The sequence below is a fragment of the Glandiceps talaboti genome, chromosome 6, assembly GCF_964340395.1.
Source record: "Glandiceps talaboti chromosome 6, keGlaTala1.1, whole genome shotgun sequence".
NCBI lineage: Eukaryota > Metazoa > Hemichordata > Enteropneusta > Spengelidae > Glandiceps > Glandiceps talaboti.
Genome location: NC_135554.1, coordinates 19,662,199 through 19,680,194, shown reverse-complemented (window position 1 = coordinate 19,680,194; position 17,996 = coordinate 19,662,199). Strand labels below are relative to the sequence as shown.

At 33.9% G+C, this 17,996-nt stretch overlaps 1 protein-coding gene across 1 annotated transcript in view; it reads left to right on the top strand.

Annotated features, from left to right (window-relative positions):
* LOC144436332 (protein SSUH2 homolog) overlaps positions 1 to 17,741 on the top strand; it is an 80,312-nt gene extending 62,571 nt beyond the window's left edge. Inside the window, exons 3-12 of the mRNA XM_078125102.1 lie at positions 4,606 to 4,776; positions 6,363 to 6,432; positions 7,123 to 7,252; positions 7,917 to 7,977; positions 8,661 to 8,848; positions 9,770 to 9,867; positions 10,741 to 10,833; positions 13,600 to 13,702; positions 16,433 to 16,537; positions 17,594 to 17,741. Coding sequence (XP_077981228.1) covers positions 4,606 to 4,776; positions 6,363 to 6,432; positions 7,123 to 7,252; positions 7,917 to 7,977; positions 8,661 to 8,848; positions 9,770 to 9,867; positions 10,741 to 10,833; positions 13,600 to 13,702; positions 16,433 to 16,537; positions 17,594 to 17,740 — 1,166 coding nt within the window. The 3' untranslated portion in view covers position 17,741. The remainder of the gene's footprint in view (positions 1 to 4,605; positions 4,777 to 6,362; positions 6,433 to 7,122; positions 7,253 to 7,916; positions 7,978 to 8,660; positions 8,849 to 9,769; positions 9,868 to 10,740; positions 10,834 to 13,599; positions 13,703 to 16,432; positions 16,538 to 17,593) is intronic.
* Positions 17,742 to 17,996: the final 255 nt, after the last annotated feature.

Here is a 17,996-nt window from a genome sequence, read left to right as displayed (position 1 = left end):
AGTAATCTAAAATCAGTCAATGGCTTTCTAGAGGACCATGGCTTACAAAATTCCTTTATTTCCTCAGTGGAGTAGTGTTCCCCTTTAACAGGAAAAACAACGTATCCTCTTGCAATTCAGATGGCACGACAGTGGTGTTTTGTGTCTCCCTAGAGAGACCAAAAAATCTAATCCATAATCCTTCCCTTAATAAATTATTCACCATTACTTCACATGTAATTCCCTATCACAAAGTCTCAAGCCACCAGGATTAAAAATCTCAAACAAAGCCATCTGGATTGACTTGTGGAAACATAAAGTAATTCATTTTGTATGTTCAAAAAAGAAAAGGAGGCAGTCATTTCCCATCAATAAACATGGATTAGGTCTTAAATTAATCAGATGTCCACAGTAAATACAATATAAAGAGTGAAATTAATTTATCGTGTGTGATTCATTTACACTAAGGTTTTAAGGGTTAATACCGGTACATATATACACATTGTTAGAGCCTGCATGAATATGGAATTAGTGTGTATCTGTATTTGTATTGTTGATGTACACACACCATTACTGGTTGTCGTGTGTAGTCACATGGAAGATGCTAGAGTTAAATCAAGTCACATTAACGTTTCATTGGGACTATTCATAGAGCCATATTTAGGAAATTGCCCCTAGAATTATAAGCCTGATGAAAACATTTATTCGTATGAATAAGGAAATTGACTGGCAGTTCATGGATTTATCAGGTAGCCTCACAGTGTTTTCGTGGCAACAGACAAAAAGGTACACATATGTAACATGTTATTAGCTGTATGTCAGTTCTCAATGGTTGCTATTCAACATAGGTTTTGATTCCGAAATGTAATGGATTGGCCTCAACATATGTCATTTATTTTATGGGTCATGATTTATACTAGAAATGATATAATAGGTTTTGGGATAATTATCAAAATACCGAATAAGTCTTTTCTTTTTCATCCTATAAATCTCTACAAAATTAAGTATTTCATTAAATGACATCGCAGAAGTTGACAGTTCAATGTCCTGTTTCCATAGAAACAAATGTGCCTCATTTTTAGTGTCAGGAGATGGAACTGATACTTTACCAATGTATGTCTGTTTGTGTGCCTGTGCATGTCTGTCTGTGTGCCTGTGCTGTAGCATAAGGCGATTCTAGTTATTTTCATGTTTTTTCATAACACCTTGGAAATGATGTGTTGGTCAGTCTGTTAAAAAAGCAGAACAAAGTTTTCCATTCATAATTATATTTTAACTGTCTTAATATTTTTTGAAATGGCAGTTAATGTAAAAAAAAAAGTATGAATGATTTGTTTTATTAAATATCAAATTCCATTGATAAATGAAAATTTTGCCATGATCCACACATACACATATATATATTTGTCATGATCTTATCATCAGTGACGTTATAATATTTTTTCCTCTCTGGCCATAGAGTGTGTTAATTTTTAAATTTAGTTTGTTGAATTGAGAAAATATAGCCTTGGTCCGGTCATCATGAGAGAGACACGACAGTAAAACGGCAATGCTATTAAATGCTGAAAAATAAGTAGATATTATTCCCCTGGTCAATACTTTATTCAGCCAAGGAAAATACAAGTGGCCTAAGGAGACTTGTCACTATGAGTCATTAGATGACTAATGAGTCACAAGTATTTTCCAGCAGATGAAAAAAAATAGAACAAAAAGGCTACATATTTTCTGTTCAAAGACAATAACTTGGTTTGTGCAAAGTATAATACATTATATACAACACCTTATAAGCATTGCAGTGATTTATCAAACTGACAGTTGTGTAGGACATCTTGTATTAAAGTTAGTTAGCAGCTAATCAGTTTGTTACTAGGTGTAGTGACATGTAGTGTCATCAGCCATTTTAAAATTGAATTTACCATATGAAATTATGGTTAAAAATATGAAAAACTTTAAAATATTAAGTCACCAGAAATCCCCATTTTCTATTATCAGAATTCTCAAAAAATCTTTGCAAAAAATCACAGCTAATTAGGAAATTTATACAGCTAATTAGAATTAATCTGCATTCAGTAGGGGATTAGTTCATTTTTAACTCACCAATTAAAAAGGGTTACTTATTGTAACTATACTTCCATGCTAGAATATCAACATCCAGTTTTTACGTTGAATCTATCATCTATATGTAGAAACATTAATTGTATATGTAGTCGTGATGAGAGCGTACTTGAGATGTCAGTTCCAAGTAAATAAGGGATCTGTTCGATATCTATACTAATCGCAGGCTTGTATAGGAGGATATTTTTCTCCCCTTGGTATACAAAAAAACCCTGAGGAGAAAATGAAACGCTCCTTATTTCTCATCAGTATCATCTAGTTAGGGTACTTTGTTAATGTACATGTACGTATGTGATTCAGACTTGGAGCAGCTTACATCTATTATCTGCACCTGAAGCTACAATTTTAAAAAGTACATGCTTGTATTAACCAAACTGTACTGCAGAGATTTTCTCTTGTCAGTTTTCATCTTTTTTCGAAATACAAATGCAATGTTGTATATATGTATAAGACACATAATATAAACTGTTGTAACGTATAGGATGCAATGTACATTTTATAAGCACTTTCTCTTGACAGCTATCAATGTACTGGCAGGTATTGCAAGAGATGTGGCGTCACTTATTAAAGGGACACAGGCTGTATTTATACATTTTGGGGTGTAATATTAACTGCCTATTTAAAACATAGCTCATAATATTCTACTAACTGAGACAGTTGTGATTGCTTGAACTCAAACATTGTGTTATGAAAGATAAACTTATACATGATCTGATGACGTAATTTATTACACGTATAAAAAGTTATTAACTGCTATGAAATCAATTTTTCTAACAATGTCAATGAATAATTATAATGCCATAGACATGCTAAATAACAGTTACTAAGTATAGTTTAAATGAGGTATGTAAATAAGTATTTTCACGAGAATAAAATCTTATTTTACGTTTTAAGCTTTTGAACTCATATTGAGCCACTTTCAATCATACCAGTAGACGGGCTGCTAAAGTGACATGAATTAAGAACATTTGTTTGACAGCATAGATCAATATCTCAAAGTATGTATTAAAACTCAATTATTTTATTAAGCAGGGCTCGAAATAAGGGCTTTTTACTTGTACCAGACGAGTGATTTGAAGAACGCAGGTGATTTTTAGAAAGTACCTGTCCCAATGGACAAGCAGAATTTCTCTTATTTGTGATTTTTAATTTTTAAAACCTCTGCTTGCTCATTCTAATGCAAGTTAATCCTTCCTGTACATGTGGAAACTTTCAAAGTGATACTTTAACTTATGAACAGCATACAAACAATTAGTCTGCTTAAATTTCCTCGGCTTACCCAAACTGGAAGTAACGTTATGGCAACTTGCATGGTAACAAAAACTGATCAGAAGGGATATAACATCTCAATGAAGTAAATATTCACTCTGTGGACGAGTACATGTACTTCTTGATTTGGACAAGTGTTTTTTTAATTTCTACTTGTCCAGTGGGCAAGAAAATATTGTTCATTATTTCGAGCCCTGTTATACAGCTTAACATATTACCAATGAATGTATTATGCCTGTCATCATGCTTGATATTATGTCAATGTGGTTGTCAATCCATCCAGTTTATAATATGACAGAACCCCATGACATGTGTGAGTGCAAGTGTGGCATACTTGGGGTATTTGCACGAGTGCTTGCAATGCTCTCTGTGTTCTTACTTTCAAGAGCATACATAGCGAAGTTCTGGGAATTTGATTGTACCAACACTCTTAGTACCATGAGAAACTCTCAAAAAATTGACTAAACAATCTCAATTCCATTCCTACCCCCTGAAACAATCACTGTTTAACATGTAAGGGTAAAATCACTTTGAAATTGCAAAATATGAAATGCTAATCCTAGGTCCTTTTACATATATGAATGAAAATATTCAATGTAAAAATAACAGCGAAAAAAACTTCATCATTTATATTGATATTTTACAAAAAAAATGTTAGTTATTTGCTCATCACATGATAAAAGGGAAAACACATTTCTTTTAAGTGTGCATTGAAAGTGGCATGACTATCTACAAAAAGAAAAAAATGAGTGAAAAGGTTAATGACACAATTACATCAATTTACGGTTTTAGACCATCATTATTTTGATGTTTTGATGTTTTGAAAGCTACACTGGCTGTAACTGGAGTGTTATTATTTTGATGAAACAACCAATAATATATTCACTGAAAACTTTTTAAAATATGACTTATTAGTCATTTTACACGTTAATGGTGGTCGATTGTATCCGCAATTAGTATATAGTGATATGTTGAAAGCTTGGACACAAAAATCAATTTGTCATGATTAGATTTATTGCACAACCTGTATATGTGTACAGTTTCACGAATATATTTACCCATGGGTGATTCAGGGTGTATAATGTTATGTGTAAGTCATTATATGTGACAAAACAGTTTTATAAAAATATTCCCTTTGCAGCTATTAAAGTTCAGCTTTAACCTAAAAAAATGAGGTAGAAATTACAACAATACCTCTTGTGACCATAATGGTGATAATAATATTCTTTCTACCTTCCTCAGTGAAATGGGCCCCACCAAAACGAGCTGTAGATACCCCAGGATGGGATGGAGATATACCATCTGAGGATGTCGAAGAAACAACGCTGGAAACAGATCCTCTAATGTTACAGGTCGCCCCGGATACAAGTGATCTGCATATTCCTACTGGATATGAAAATACGACACATGGAAGTAAGTCACTGACGGATACTAATATTTTCAATTTCCTGTTTAAGACAGAATAAAGCCCCTGTAAATGTAATGAGAACCATTTTCTCCATAATCTCTTTTTTATTTTCAACGTATCTAAAATGTTAAATTTTGTACTTGCTATTCAAAGTGCATGCACATTATGATCATATTAAACATTCCCAAAGTTACAATTTGTACATTGAAACAGAGCATTTATACTATTTACATAAGTTCACAACTTGTCAAGAATCAATCAGATTAATTAAATGAGGAATCAATAAGAGAGAATTAAAACTAGATTAAATTAATTATTAAATCAATAAATTAATGAACATGTAAACTGAATTAATTTATTTAATTTCTTGAATATCATATTACAGCAGTACACTGTAGGTTGCAAATTAATGATCGTGCTATAGGAGTTTTCATTAAAGAATCTTTGCTGAATATGTCACAAGCCTTAGGGCATTGTAACCTTAAAAATGATGGGTCGGCCGGTTTAAATAAAGGATATACAACGATGCACATTAGCTTCTTTTGTGGTGATGACTTGATGATTTTCAGTGTACAACTGCATCCCCATCTCTGATTTACACAGATACACCCATATTCACGTTCACGTTCAAACCCAGTCACATTGATTTGCTGTATGGGGCAACATGTTATTAAAGTGGCCATATGGATGAGAATTTGGTATTTTTTTTGGATTTTTATTTGATAAAACAGCTTCACTATGTTTTTCTACTTGAAAAAATAATGTGAAATAACATATACCAAGTCCATGTTCACATCTCAATAAACAGAAAAATATACATTGTGTAAAATGTTTGTTATTGTACGTACATTAACAATCTATTGTTTAAAGACCACTACACAAACATGTCACAGTGGTCTGAACATTACAAAATGAGAAAGACTAGCAAAAGAGCAGCAACAACAAAAATATAGAGCTAGGCAAATTACAAAAATGTAAGTGTGTGTATATGCTGGTGATGCTTTCACTTCAAAACAATAGTTTTCACTTCTAAAATTACACTTTAAGTCAGAAGGAAACTATAAACCATTCATCTAATTAATTGTTCCAAAGTTTAGCAATAAATTTCAACCAGATACAAATTTGTTGTATCACCATCTTACCATCGGTGATATATTTTTTTTTCTAATCTGGCTATAGGGGACATCAATTTTCATGATTACTTTGCAGAATGTAAGAAATATAGGGTTAGTCAAATCATGAAAAATGTAAGAATAAAACAAGATGGAAAAGCTTTGTGGTTTTGCGTATTTTATAAATGACACACTAATGGATACTTTGCTTTCAATGAATGTTTGTCATCCCAGTGTTTGACTGATTATGTAATTATATGTTTGTGTATGATACATGCAATTTCCTTGGATAACAAACTATGTTTTCTATTACATACTAGTAACATGCCGAAGCTTTATAAGCCATGTTTCACTCTTTTTAAAGGGAATTTTCTTAACATTTTAAAAAATAGATGCCACCACTTGGTTTTGTTTTTGCAGCATACATAGATACCTGTAAATCTCACCTGCATGTATGTCTCTATCTTTAATCTTGACAGGACCATCTATTGTGCCTCCACCCAGTGGGGACCATGATGCTGACCATCACGAAGATCATGAGTATGAGGAGTAAGTATGGTTTAAAATTATGTCAGATGTTCTCATGTATGACTGTGTATACTGCTGATGGTGAGGATGGGGTGGGGTGTGTGTGGTGATGGGGTGGTGATCCTACTGTAACTGTAGCCAATAAGATCATGAATATGAGGATTAAATATGGTGTAAGGTCATGATCACGAGTATGGGGAGTACATATGATTCTGACATGTGTATGTATGTTTGTGTGTGTGGTGGGGGGGAAGGGGTTAGGGGGATATGTGTGGGACAACATGATGCTCAGACCACCATGAATATCATCAATACCATGAATAAGTATGGAAGTATGGTGTAAGGTCCTACGCCAATCTTTCGTAGATGTGTATGTGGCGGTGGTGGTGGTGGTGGTGGGGGGGTGGGGGGGGGGGTGGGGGTTAGTTAGAGTTAGTATAGACTGCCGTTATAATGTGTACTATTTTGTTATGAGATTTTACCTCAAATTCATATTTGTTCTAAGTTAATATACTGAATTTAGAAAATTACATTTGTGCACAAACTTTCAGATATTCATTCATTACCACAAGAAAACAGTAATACAGTGAATGATTTGGTTAATTTTTTAAATATACATTATTATAAAAACTGATTGAATCGTTCAGTCTTAATTGTGTCTTACCAGTCATGATTTTTATGACATTGCCATTTCTCTGTTTGCATTACCAGGGTACCAGGTATCAGTGAGAACGAAGCCAGGAATCTGCTATTAGATTATGTATCGGAGCATTTTTGTTATGGTACAAGAGCTGCATCAGATATGCATATTACAACAATACAGGAGACACATTCATTATATGTAAGTTGTGTATTTATCTAACTCATCTAAAACAATACAGGAGACACACTCATTGTATTTATCTAACTCATCTATAACAATACAGGAGACGCATTCACTATATGTAAGTCATGTATTTGTCTAACTCATCTAACTCATCTAAAACAATACAGGAGATGCATTCACTATATGTAAGTTATGTATTTATCTAACTCATCTAACTCATCTAAAACAATACAGGAGACACATTCATTATATGTAAGTTATGTATTTATCTAACTCATCTAACTCATCTAAAACAATACAGGAGATGCATTCATTATATGTAAGTTATGTATTTATCGAACTCATCTAACTCATCTAAAACAATACAGGAGACACATTCATTATATGTCTAACTCAACTAAAACAATACAGGAGACATATTCATTATAATTATATAAGTTATGTATTTATCAAACTCATCTAAGAGCCAACAGAAGATGTCATGTTTGTTTGTTTTGAAATCATGTACGCATGCGCATGTGACATCATCAGTCTACAGTGCAAAAACTCTACATACCACGTGACCACCTATTGAAGAATTACAACACAGAAGATGTAGTAGGTGTGTTCCAATATTAAGATTGCAATATCATGATGACTGTTGTTTGATTTTATTGTATGGATTATTTTGATTTTATAGTATAAACTAGAAACTTTTGCTGAGGGACGCACCACCTCATGGACACACGAGGTTTACAATGGTAAGTACAGAATGTAAAATAAGTGAACCCCATGACGTGTGAGTTCCATTGTGTCATATTCTGGGTATATTATTAGTTTGTAAATATAGAGATATCAGTGAAGATCTCAAACCAGATACCAGGCAACAGCCAAGTAGATTATTGCATATTACAGTAAAATGTAATCATTTTATTAATTTCCTGTTTCCGACTTATACATCCAAGAGATTTTATGACCTATTTAATAAAGGTCATGACCTTTGGGTAATATATAATATATAACTGTTTTACATCACCTTTTGTGTAATATCAAATTTCTGAAAACTCAATTTTTGTAAAATTCTTCATCCCCTACATAACATAGACTATAGTAACAATTTCAATATTTCTGTTATTTTGAAGTTTAAAAACAAAAGTGATAGTTGTACTGGCTATTCAAGGTGTGCCAAAGGAAGACTTGTGGTCAACCTTCTTCAATTCCAGTTTAGATAAAAAGTGATAATTTGGAGAACTGATTCATCATTCTGAGAGAGGAGTGACCAATAGAGGGCACTTTCCTGTAAAAAGTTTAATTCAAAAATATTGCCTGATTCGTAGAAGTCGTGGGGATCAATTCTTTCACCCGTTTTAAAACATTTTGTAATTTTTTTTACCTCTCATTCTATTTTGTTTGACCTCTTGAATTCTATGTTGTTGTGACCTAGGTCAATCTGTAGAGGGACCAAAGCAAGGAAGTACACCACCACCATGGGAGGTTCATGTTAGTCCTGATGAAATGTTCTGTGGTCAAGTCAAACGTGTAGAGGTGCCATACACAGCTCACATTAAGTCCTGCTATGCATGCAAATCTCTTGGCTACAACAGATGTTATAAATGCTATGGGAGAGGAAAGGTACATGAAGCGAAATTCTATAATTATGGCAAAAAAAAGAATAATTATTGTTTCTGGTCAGTGTGTACATCACTTTAATACCCTCTAGCATGATGTAAAATGTTGTTGAAGATACTAAGAATTGTACCTTGTGTTTCCTTCTAGCAAAACTTAACACCGCCTCACCAACAATAGTTCAATACATAACCTTTTGCAAATATGTTACTAAGTTTAAAATTGTATTTAAGGTAACGAAAAATCTGTTAGTAACTATACATGAAATTTAAAAGCCATCATAGCCTGTAAACATCTGTGCGCATTCCATACTACATATACAAAGTTATAACTTTACACTCTTTATTTCTGAAATTCAATGTAAGATAAAAGTGTTTTATCACGTTTTTGGCTATATTTTATGACACATCATAAATATATATATGTCAAATATTACACGATGTGATGTGTGTAGTAAGTCGATAATAAATATTGATAACATTCACAGGAACCATTCGATGTGATGAAATATGATAGGAAGTCAATTTATTTTATGCCTCTAGTGTTTGCAGTGTGATGAAAGATATGAGAGAGAGAGAGAGAGAGAGAGAGAGAGAGAGAGAGAGAGAGAGAGAGAGAGAGAGAGAGAGAGAGAGAGAGAGTTCACAAACTGCATTGATTGTCTTTGCACATTTACATTTGAAATCAGTCACATGTACCATCACTTGTAGGTAAAGGCAACATTCTCAACTGTCATAAAAAACTAATGAATTATGCTATGATAAATCTTTTATGGAAATACTGAAAACCTAGATATTTTCACTACTACAACATTTTGCGATTTTACGGTCTTCAGCAAGATCTCAAAGACCAATTTTCTGTAATTACCAGACTGTTACAGGTTTACAGTACTTGCTGGCTGAGTGTTTTTCTCGTTATTATTTCCAGGTTCGATGTAAATTCTGTGGCGGTAGTGTACATGTACAACACAAGGACATATTTACTAGACAGTTTTGTTCAGGGTGCTCTGGAACCGGCAGAGTTAGGTATGTACTTAATGATTCACAATGCAATGCAATACAATACAATACAACAGGACACAATACAGAACAGTACAATGCAATATAATACATACAATACAATGCAGTAATTCAATACATTGCAATACAATACCATACAATACTGTAACAATACAATACAGTGTATGACTCACAAGGTATATTGAGCTGCAGGGAAAATCGTTGAAAAACACAGTTGAAGGCAATAACATAAGTGAAACAAGTCATTGACAATTACAAATTGAGCATTTGAAATGATACACACACAAAATTAATATGACCAGAAAGCAAGTACAAAATAACAAAAGCCACTTTATGAAAATTAATCATGTCAAATGAAGAAAATAGCTTAAAGTACCTTATGATGTTATGATTCATGGTTTTTGCACTAACATATGGCCATAGTTGTAGGGAAAAGGGAGGGGGGGGGGGGGGGGGGGTAATGAAAGCTTCACTTGTAGAAGGTGATGATTAATAGCTATGTTGAAACATATATGGTAATTTAAAGGGCTGTATAACCTCATTTACATATGGTGTTGTATGCTAAGTACTCTAGACTTTTAATGGGTTAGATGAGTTATTGCATTACATTTACATAAAGGGACATAAATACACACACATACGCAGGCATGCATACACATGCACATGCACTATTAAAAACAGACACAGAGCATAGATAATGTGTCAGTGAGAATATAGCTCTTAAGTAAAAAGACCCATTTAAATAAAAAAAAAACAATTTCACCGTTTTGTTCTATATGTAATTATAGTTATAGAGTAATTTACAGTTATTGAAGGCTAGAATCAGTGAAAGGGAGAGATTGATTAAACATTTATAAATGTCTGTCTTGTATATTTCAGATGTAAAGTTTGCCATGGCGATGGTAGAATCGTGTGCCGGGTCTGTGATGGCTACAGACAACTAAAATGGTATATTGAACTGAAAGTGCAGTTGTAAGTCATCCCAGTCAAATTAAAGGACTCACAAAGTCCAGTCAGACTTATATTTATGCCTTTAGTACCCTACTTGTATTGATTACTTCTATCATAAACGTGCATATGACTTTGAATGATAAAATAGCACTTAGGTAACTTACCACAACTTTGAATTCTTATAAAGAAGCGCTACTGCACTTGACATGTGTTTGGCAATTGTGATGAGTTCCTGCAAGGGTTTATGGGAAAACTTCTAGTGATGGTAACACTAATACACTAATGACTATGCCATGACATTCTTTGTATTTATCATAACAAAATGAGTAATGTTTATGATGTCATCACAAGGTTTCCCATAAACCCCTGCAGGAAATCACCAAAATGGCTGAACAAATGTTAAGTACAGTAGGGCCTCTTTGCAAGATTTCAAAATTGAGTAAGTTACCAAGGTGATATTTTTTCACGCACAATCCAATGCCAGTTGATAGGAGTAATCAATACAAATGTGCTAAAGGCAGGAATAAGACTGACTGGACTTTCTTTTCAAAGTATTCTTCAAAAATAATGGCAGTGTGTAATTTGAGAAATTTAAAGAATCATTAGAATGGACGATATACCAAGTCTATAATGGGTACAGGTAACGTAACTGGTATATCAAACTCAAAGGGCAGTAAACTGTTGTGTTAACTACTCCTCAAAATAATGTATATGTACAAATAAGCCAGATATATGCTAATGAATGTGATGTAAAACGCATATTGAGACATAATACCCAGTAATTATGTAAATGAAGCACCAACTGACAGGTCTCATAGAACTTTATCATCCAAAAATCTCCAAATTCACATCTCTTCTTCTGTGTGAGTCTGTAACAAACAAACAAAATCATACCTCTCCTAGATTTAAAATATCCATAGTTGCTATGGAAACATAAAAAAAAATAGGGTCACTCTAATTTGTTTCAGTAGAATCCACTCTACCGTTATAGATTTACCGCAAGCACTATCAAAATTATGAAGACCTTGCTAGCATAGAGGACATTCAACTATACCTATGTGTGTATGTAAAGTAGAAGATAAATCACACAAATTTAAAATGGTTTTTTTAGTCTCAGTATGACAGCTAGGTTGAAAGCAATGCCATCACCATAAATCTACAGGTTTACAATGTCTAACACTGACTGCATACAAAGTAGTTTTACACAGAGTTGATTTGTAATAGATTACATATCACTCTAAAGCCACAGTAAGTTTAACTTTAATTTGTGATTTTTTTCAAGGCGTTCCATTCAGTATCCAATTTGCCAATCACTCTGAAGTCAGAATTTATTGTAGTCGTTCAATTATCTTTTCAGGGTTTTTACTCTGTATGAAAAATTCAATTTGGTTAGGATTACAATGTAGGTGTATTAATTGTTTAGCAGAGCTGTAGAAAGAGATGATCCCGAACAAAATAATGATCCTATATGATCTATATGGCTCCAATGATAAGGCCAAAAAAAGAAGAAGAATTGTTTCTGGTCAGCATGCTCATCACTTTAATAAATAACCCCACATCTATCTTGTTTTGTGTGTATGTCCAGCCCATGCAGTTTGCAGATCCATGGGGAAACACAAAAACAACCCTCCCTCCTTCAGTGACGACAACTGCAGAGTCAGTCGTGAACAAGCAAACGACATCTGCCCCGCATACACATTTGCTCTAAAGTACTAAATAAAAAGAACAGTAACTGCCATAAATAGTAGATTGAGTGATAGGTTTGTTGAGAATAAACAAAAAAACCCCAAAAAATCGCATCATCACACCACTTTAGACGGAATATTTTTGGCCTAAGGTAACACTTTGAAAGCCTAAATCAGAATAGGGATTAAGATTTGAGTGAGAAAAACTATTATCGATCAGAGCTTTTAGAAAAAGTTGGTCATAGCTAAAACGTTATCCTATCTAATCCTTAAAGCTCCACTGGTAAGATTAACACTAATGTGATAACCTGGGATTGAATCATGTGCCTTTAAATGATGGATGGTAATTCATGTTCACAAGAATGATTTCTATGTCATTCACCTGGAATGCATTTCAAGATGACAAATGAGGGATCTAACATGGAGAATTTTACCAGGATAGATAATTGATGGAGTCACTCTCATGTTTTGTTTATAATAAATCATATAATACAAAAAACTAAATAGGTACACTTTGGAAACAGAATGATGTAAATAACTTTTCAATACATTTAACATATGTCCTTCGATATACCAAGCATTTAAGTCATAAAAGGTTTTATAACACTAGATCATAATTTACCATTCTTCCAAGTCAGAGCACATATTTCTACTAACGCAACAAAATATCAAATTATCTTAGACGGTACAGTAAAAGAGGCTGTGGTTTACAACAATGATAATTTACTGGTTACCAGGTAGCTTATAGGCTATTGGCATGCACCAGTGTATTTATAACAAAATAATTTGTCCACAAAGAGTCGTTTTTCCTTTCTGTTGTCAGGAATATTCCAGGCATTGTACACAAGGGTGACAGCGCCCTCTATGTTTCGATTGAAGTTCTTTGTGCAAGATTGAAAGTAATTCAGTCATTGTATCTAACAAAGCATTTTTTTTTTTAAAGTCCAGGAGAAGTTATAAGTCTGAGAGCATGCAGGTTTCATTAAAAATATGTCGGAAATGTGACTTATTATGACCATCACATTCCTACAGCTTATACTTGGCATATGAATGATATGCGTGCAGATGGAGTTCTTATTTCGTTTGATTCACTTTATTTCAGTACCAATCATGTCGGTGAACATTTTGTTGGCTGCTCTGCCATTCCCCATGATATCATGAGAGTTGCAAGGGGTCACACAGCTCTTGAGCAATGCGGAAAGAAGGTATAATATTAATAGTTTTTATATTTATCATCCCAAATTTCCCCTTTGATTAATCTTTGCAGACATAACTGAACCTTTGGTGATTCATGCAAGGTTGTCTTGTCTGCAGAGGGCGCCATGACAACTCTACGTCCATCATGTCTTTTCAAATCCATGTGCAATGCACAATCCGTATTAGATATTCTGTATGGTTGAGATGTGCGGACCTTTAAAAAACACAGAATTAGTGGTACGTGCTTTTGTGAGCCCATCTCTACATGAGGACACATGTAACAGCAATGTCACTCCAGGAAATAAATGCATTTTTGTAAACTTAGCCACAAGGGTTCTTGAGTGTCATTTCATGACTTGCATAGTTTGCATTGCATGTATACGTGTATGCAGTTGCCATCCTTTCAAAACTTGTTCCTCATTCATCTGTCACTGTACATAGGTCCTTGCCATTGATACACAATTACCTCAAGGACATCAGCAGACATACATATATAGCAAAACATTAATATTCATGACTCCTAAGTGCTTATTACCTTCAAATATGGATATTATGTTAATTACATGTCTGCTGACTCCCATGATGCAATGCGAGCCCATGGTGATTTCCAACTCAGTTTTCCTCATGAGTAATGAAAGTGATGTAAAATCATAAAATGACAAAATGATTAATCCAGAACCAAAAAGTTTATAAATATACCCTTTCCCTTATTTCCTTAAGTAGCATTCCCCCTTGAATGTGGTATGGGTAGTATCTGGAATCCTCAATAAAAGCCAGGAAGTAGAAAACTTCAAATGAAATCAAAGCCATTTGTTTCTATTTAATGTAATCAGAGAAGTCGTTCTGAAAGGTGCTGACACATCATGAATTATTTAAACAATTACCTAAGAGTAGTGAGCTAATCTACATCGTATGTATATATAAATAAAGAGAGTTCAGTATAGTTCAGCATTTGACACCTAAAGAAGGTCTGAAAAAGCCAGATCCGAGAAAGAAAACACTCCATCAAACAACGCACAGTTATAAACAAGTCTACTTCAATCACAGTGTGTGTCTAACTAGGTTTACTGTTAGCAACAGAGAAGTGATATCATGGAATTGAAGGAGACAGTCGACACATGTTTCTGTTGCTGTAGTGTTTTTACTGGTGCCATTAAAAGGCGTCTGTCTATTAGCTTGAATTTCTAATCAGTGTTATAGTTGTAATACATCATCACACTTGTTGTTCCCTGCACTGCAAGGCTTTGACACAGACTGCATATTAAGTTTTGGGCAATTTGGCATAAACGTTTATTTTGATAAATCCTAGTTAGCTGTATATTGCCGAAAAAATACTATAAAGATGACACAATTGCAGCATTTCTTTCAAATGAATTTTGCATGTTGTGTCTTGTGTGTCGTATAAGTCTGTTTATAGGGCTGAATGGGGCTGTCTATTTGCATCATATATTTGGTATTATTTACTACTATTTTGTCCACATATAGGACACGATAAATAAACAAACAAACCATAAAACAAAACAACCTAGCCAGCTCCCATCAGCCATTTTTAGCAATGAATAGAAAAAATACTATGTACTGCAGCTATAGTAAGTGTTTTTTAGTATAGGGAGGTTGAGAATCTAGAAAATTAGGATAATTAAGGTTGATAGCATCATGTTGAAATTTTTTTAAATCTAGTCAGACTTAATCCTGCCTTTTAGTACACTAATGTCTTGTATTGATTACCTGCTCTCAATTCACTGCAAGGGTTTATGGGATCATCTTTTGTGGTGACATCACACATAGCCTAGACCCTAATTTGTCTTGACAAATATACTGTGTGTCACGATAGCAGATTAATTATTCGTGATGTCATCATCTGAGGTTTCTCAGTTAAACTCTATTTTTATACCTCCATTGATGCAGAAAATTTTTGAAAGATTTCAAAGTTTAGTAAATTAGCAATTTTGGAAGATCTTAAACTTTAATATGCAGCGGTAAACTTTGAAATGCCATTAGCATATGTTTGAATAGAGTTACAAATTGCACTAAACTTGGCGACGTGAAAAATACACGACCATAAACCTCATGATTGAATCCTGTGAATACAAGATTTTCTGACATGACCATTTCATGCAGCTCTTACCCTTTATAACCTATATTTAACTGTCCTCACACCCCGGCCCCACTGGCACCATCCATTTGTACATAGTTGTCTGATGTAGACTTAACACTTTCTTTATATTTACAGCTTTACTTCTGCTCTCTTTAAACTTATCTGGCTGGCACCCTTCATATGTTGATGACACCTAATTAGTGCTTTCCTTTTATTCTGTGTTCCTTCCCTGGATCCGTGAATTAATTGCTGTCCTTGATGAATTCCTGACTTTAATAAAGGCATATAAATCGAGGTCACCAGTGATTATGATGACACTCATATGCGAGATGACTTTGACCAATCCATGTAATTTAACATTGCTCATAGAGTGGCTACGAAACTGCCATTTTAGAGAGTATTACAGATTTTTTATCTCCTAATGTTGGACTACGGTATTATGAATATTTGAAAATTGTTGCTTTTTTTGAGGGAGTGTATTTGTGAATACACGTTGGGAAGTGTCAAGCCACTGACCAAGGATTGAAAATGAACCCTTTAAACTCAGATTTCCTCTGGTGTACATATAAATAGTCTTTATCCAGCAATTGTACTTGATAAGATTTGTAACAAATGTCGTTTTGTTTATCTGTATATCTAGGTATGGCCTATAAAAGCATATCCAAATGAAGACATTTGTAAAAACTCCAAGAGACTGTATCACCTACAGAGAGCTGTTACGATGAATGAAAGAACTTTACAACAAGTAAGACTTAATGATATGCATATCAAATCAAACCCTTGCCAAGTTGCAGATGATAAAGTCGTATGTAAACTCTGTGACTCATCAAGGGGTGATAGAACACATCACATCCATCGCATCTGACATTGTGCTCTAGTTAGCCTATTTATGGCACTGTTGATATACATCGCTAGCCCTTATAGTTTTCGCATATCTTGACCACGTTTTCAAACAGTTAGTGTAGCCACACCCCAAAAGTTGTTATCAAAAACAGGTATATTGAATAGTACATGAATTTATATGTAAATAACATGTAAATTATCACATGTCCACTACATGTGCATAATGATGTATTGCCTACACTTAGCAACGCATGTATATATTTGCATAATTTTTGCATGAATAATAATAGTTGAAGGGGACTGCACACTGACATCAATTAGGCTATTGGGTGAATGTTTTCAAATCGTTATAATCGATGTTGACAATGTGATCAAGACAAGTGGAGAAGACAAGGGCTAGGAGGTATGACCAGCTACTAATGTATCCCAACAGTGCAGTAAACAGGGTATAAGGCTAGGAGGTATGACCAGCTACTAATGTATCCCAACAGTGCAGTAAACAGGGTATAAGGCTAGGAGGTATGACCAGCTACTAATGTATCCCAACAGTGCAGTAAACAGGGTATAAGGCTAGGAGGTATGACCAGCTAATTATGTACCTTGACAGTGTCATAAACAGTATTCCTCAGTCTCGAATCAACTGTATAATTGCTAGGGGAATTGGAAGGATAGTGGTTGAAATGTGCATTATGTTAATGTTATGCACCTTCACAAGCAGCAGCAATTAAATTGGAGTGTGCTTCCTAAGGAGTTCAACCATTATAAAGGGCTGGTGTGCCATTATAGGTCCATGCCAGGGTAATAATTGTAAAATGCTTCAAGCACAGAGTGGGAAAGCACAGTAATTGTTGTTGATGTTATGAATCAATCATATTTCTATGTAATTATACATTATTGGCACACCATATTAGTGTTTTTGATGTAAAAGTGTTCAAATTTCCATTGTGTTCTTTTACAGCGACACAAATTAGAAGTTGTGCCAGTTGCTGAGATACTGTATGCCTGGAATGGAAAGATTCATAAGTTCTTCATCTACGGAAATGATCATAAAATCTACGTACAGGAATATCCACAGAAGTATTGCTGGGGTTGTCAAATACTTTAGGAAGAGAAACAAACAACTTATTATTATTATTATTATTATTATTATTATCAGTTTGCAAATTTCATTCACTCTTTTTCTCTTTTTTTGAAAATAATTTTGAGAGCAGCTGCAAATTTATCAAATTTATTTTATTTGCAATACATGATTTAACAAGTAGAATGTAGAATAAGATAAGTTGCAGTAGTTAACAAAATACACAAAAAAAAGGTTTTTGATGAAAAAAGACAACTTGCAGGCTTTAAATGTATCACAGAAT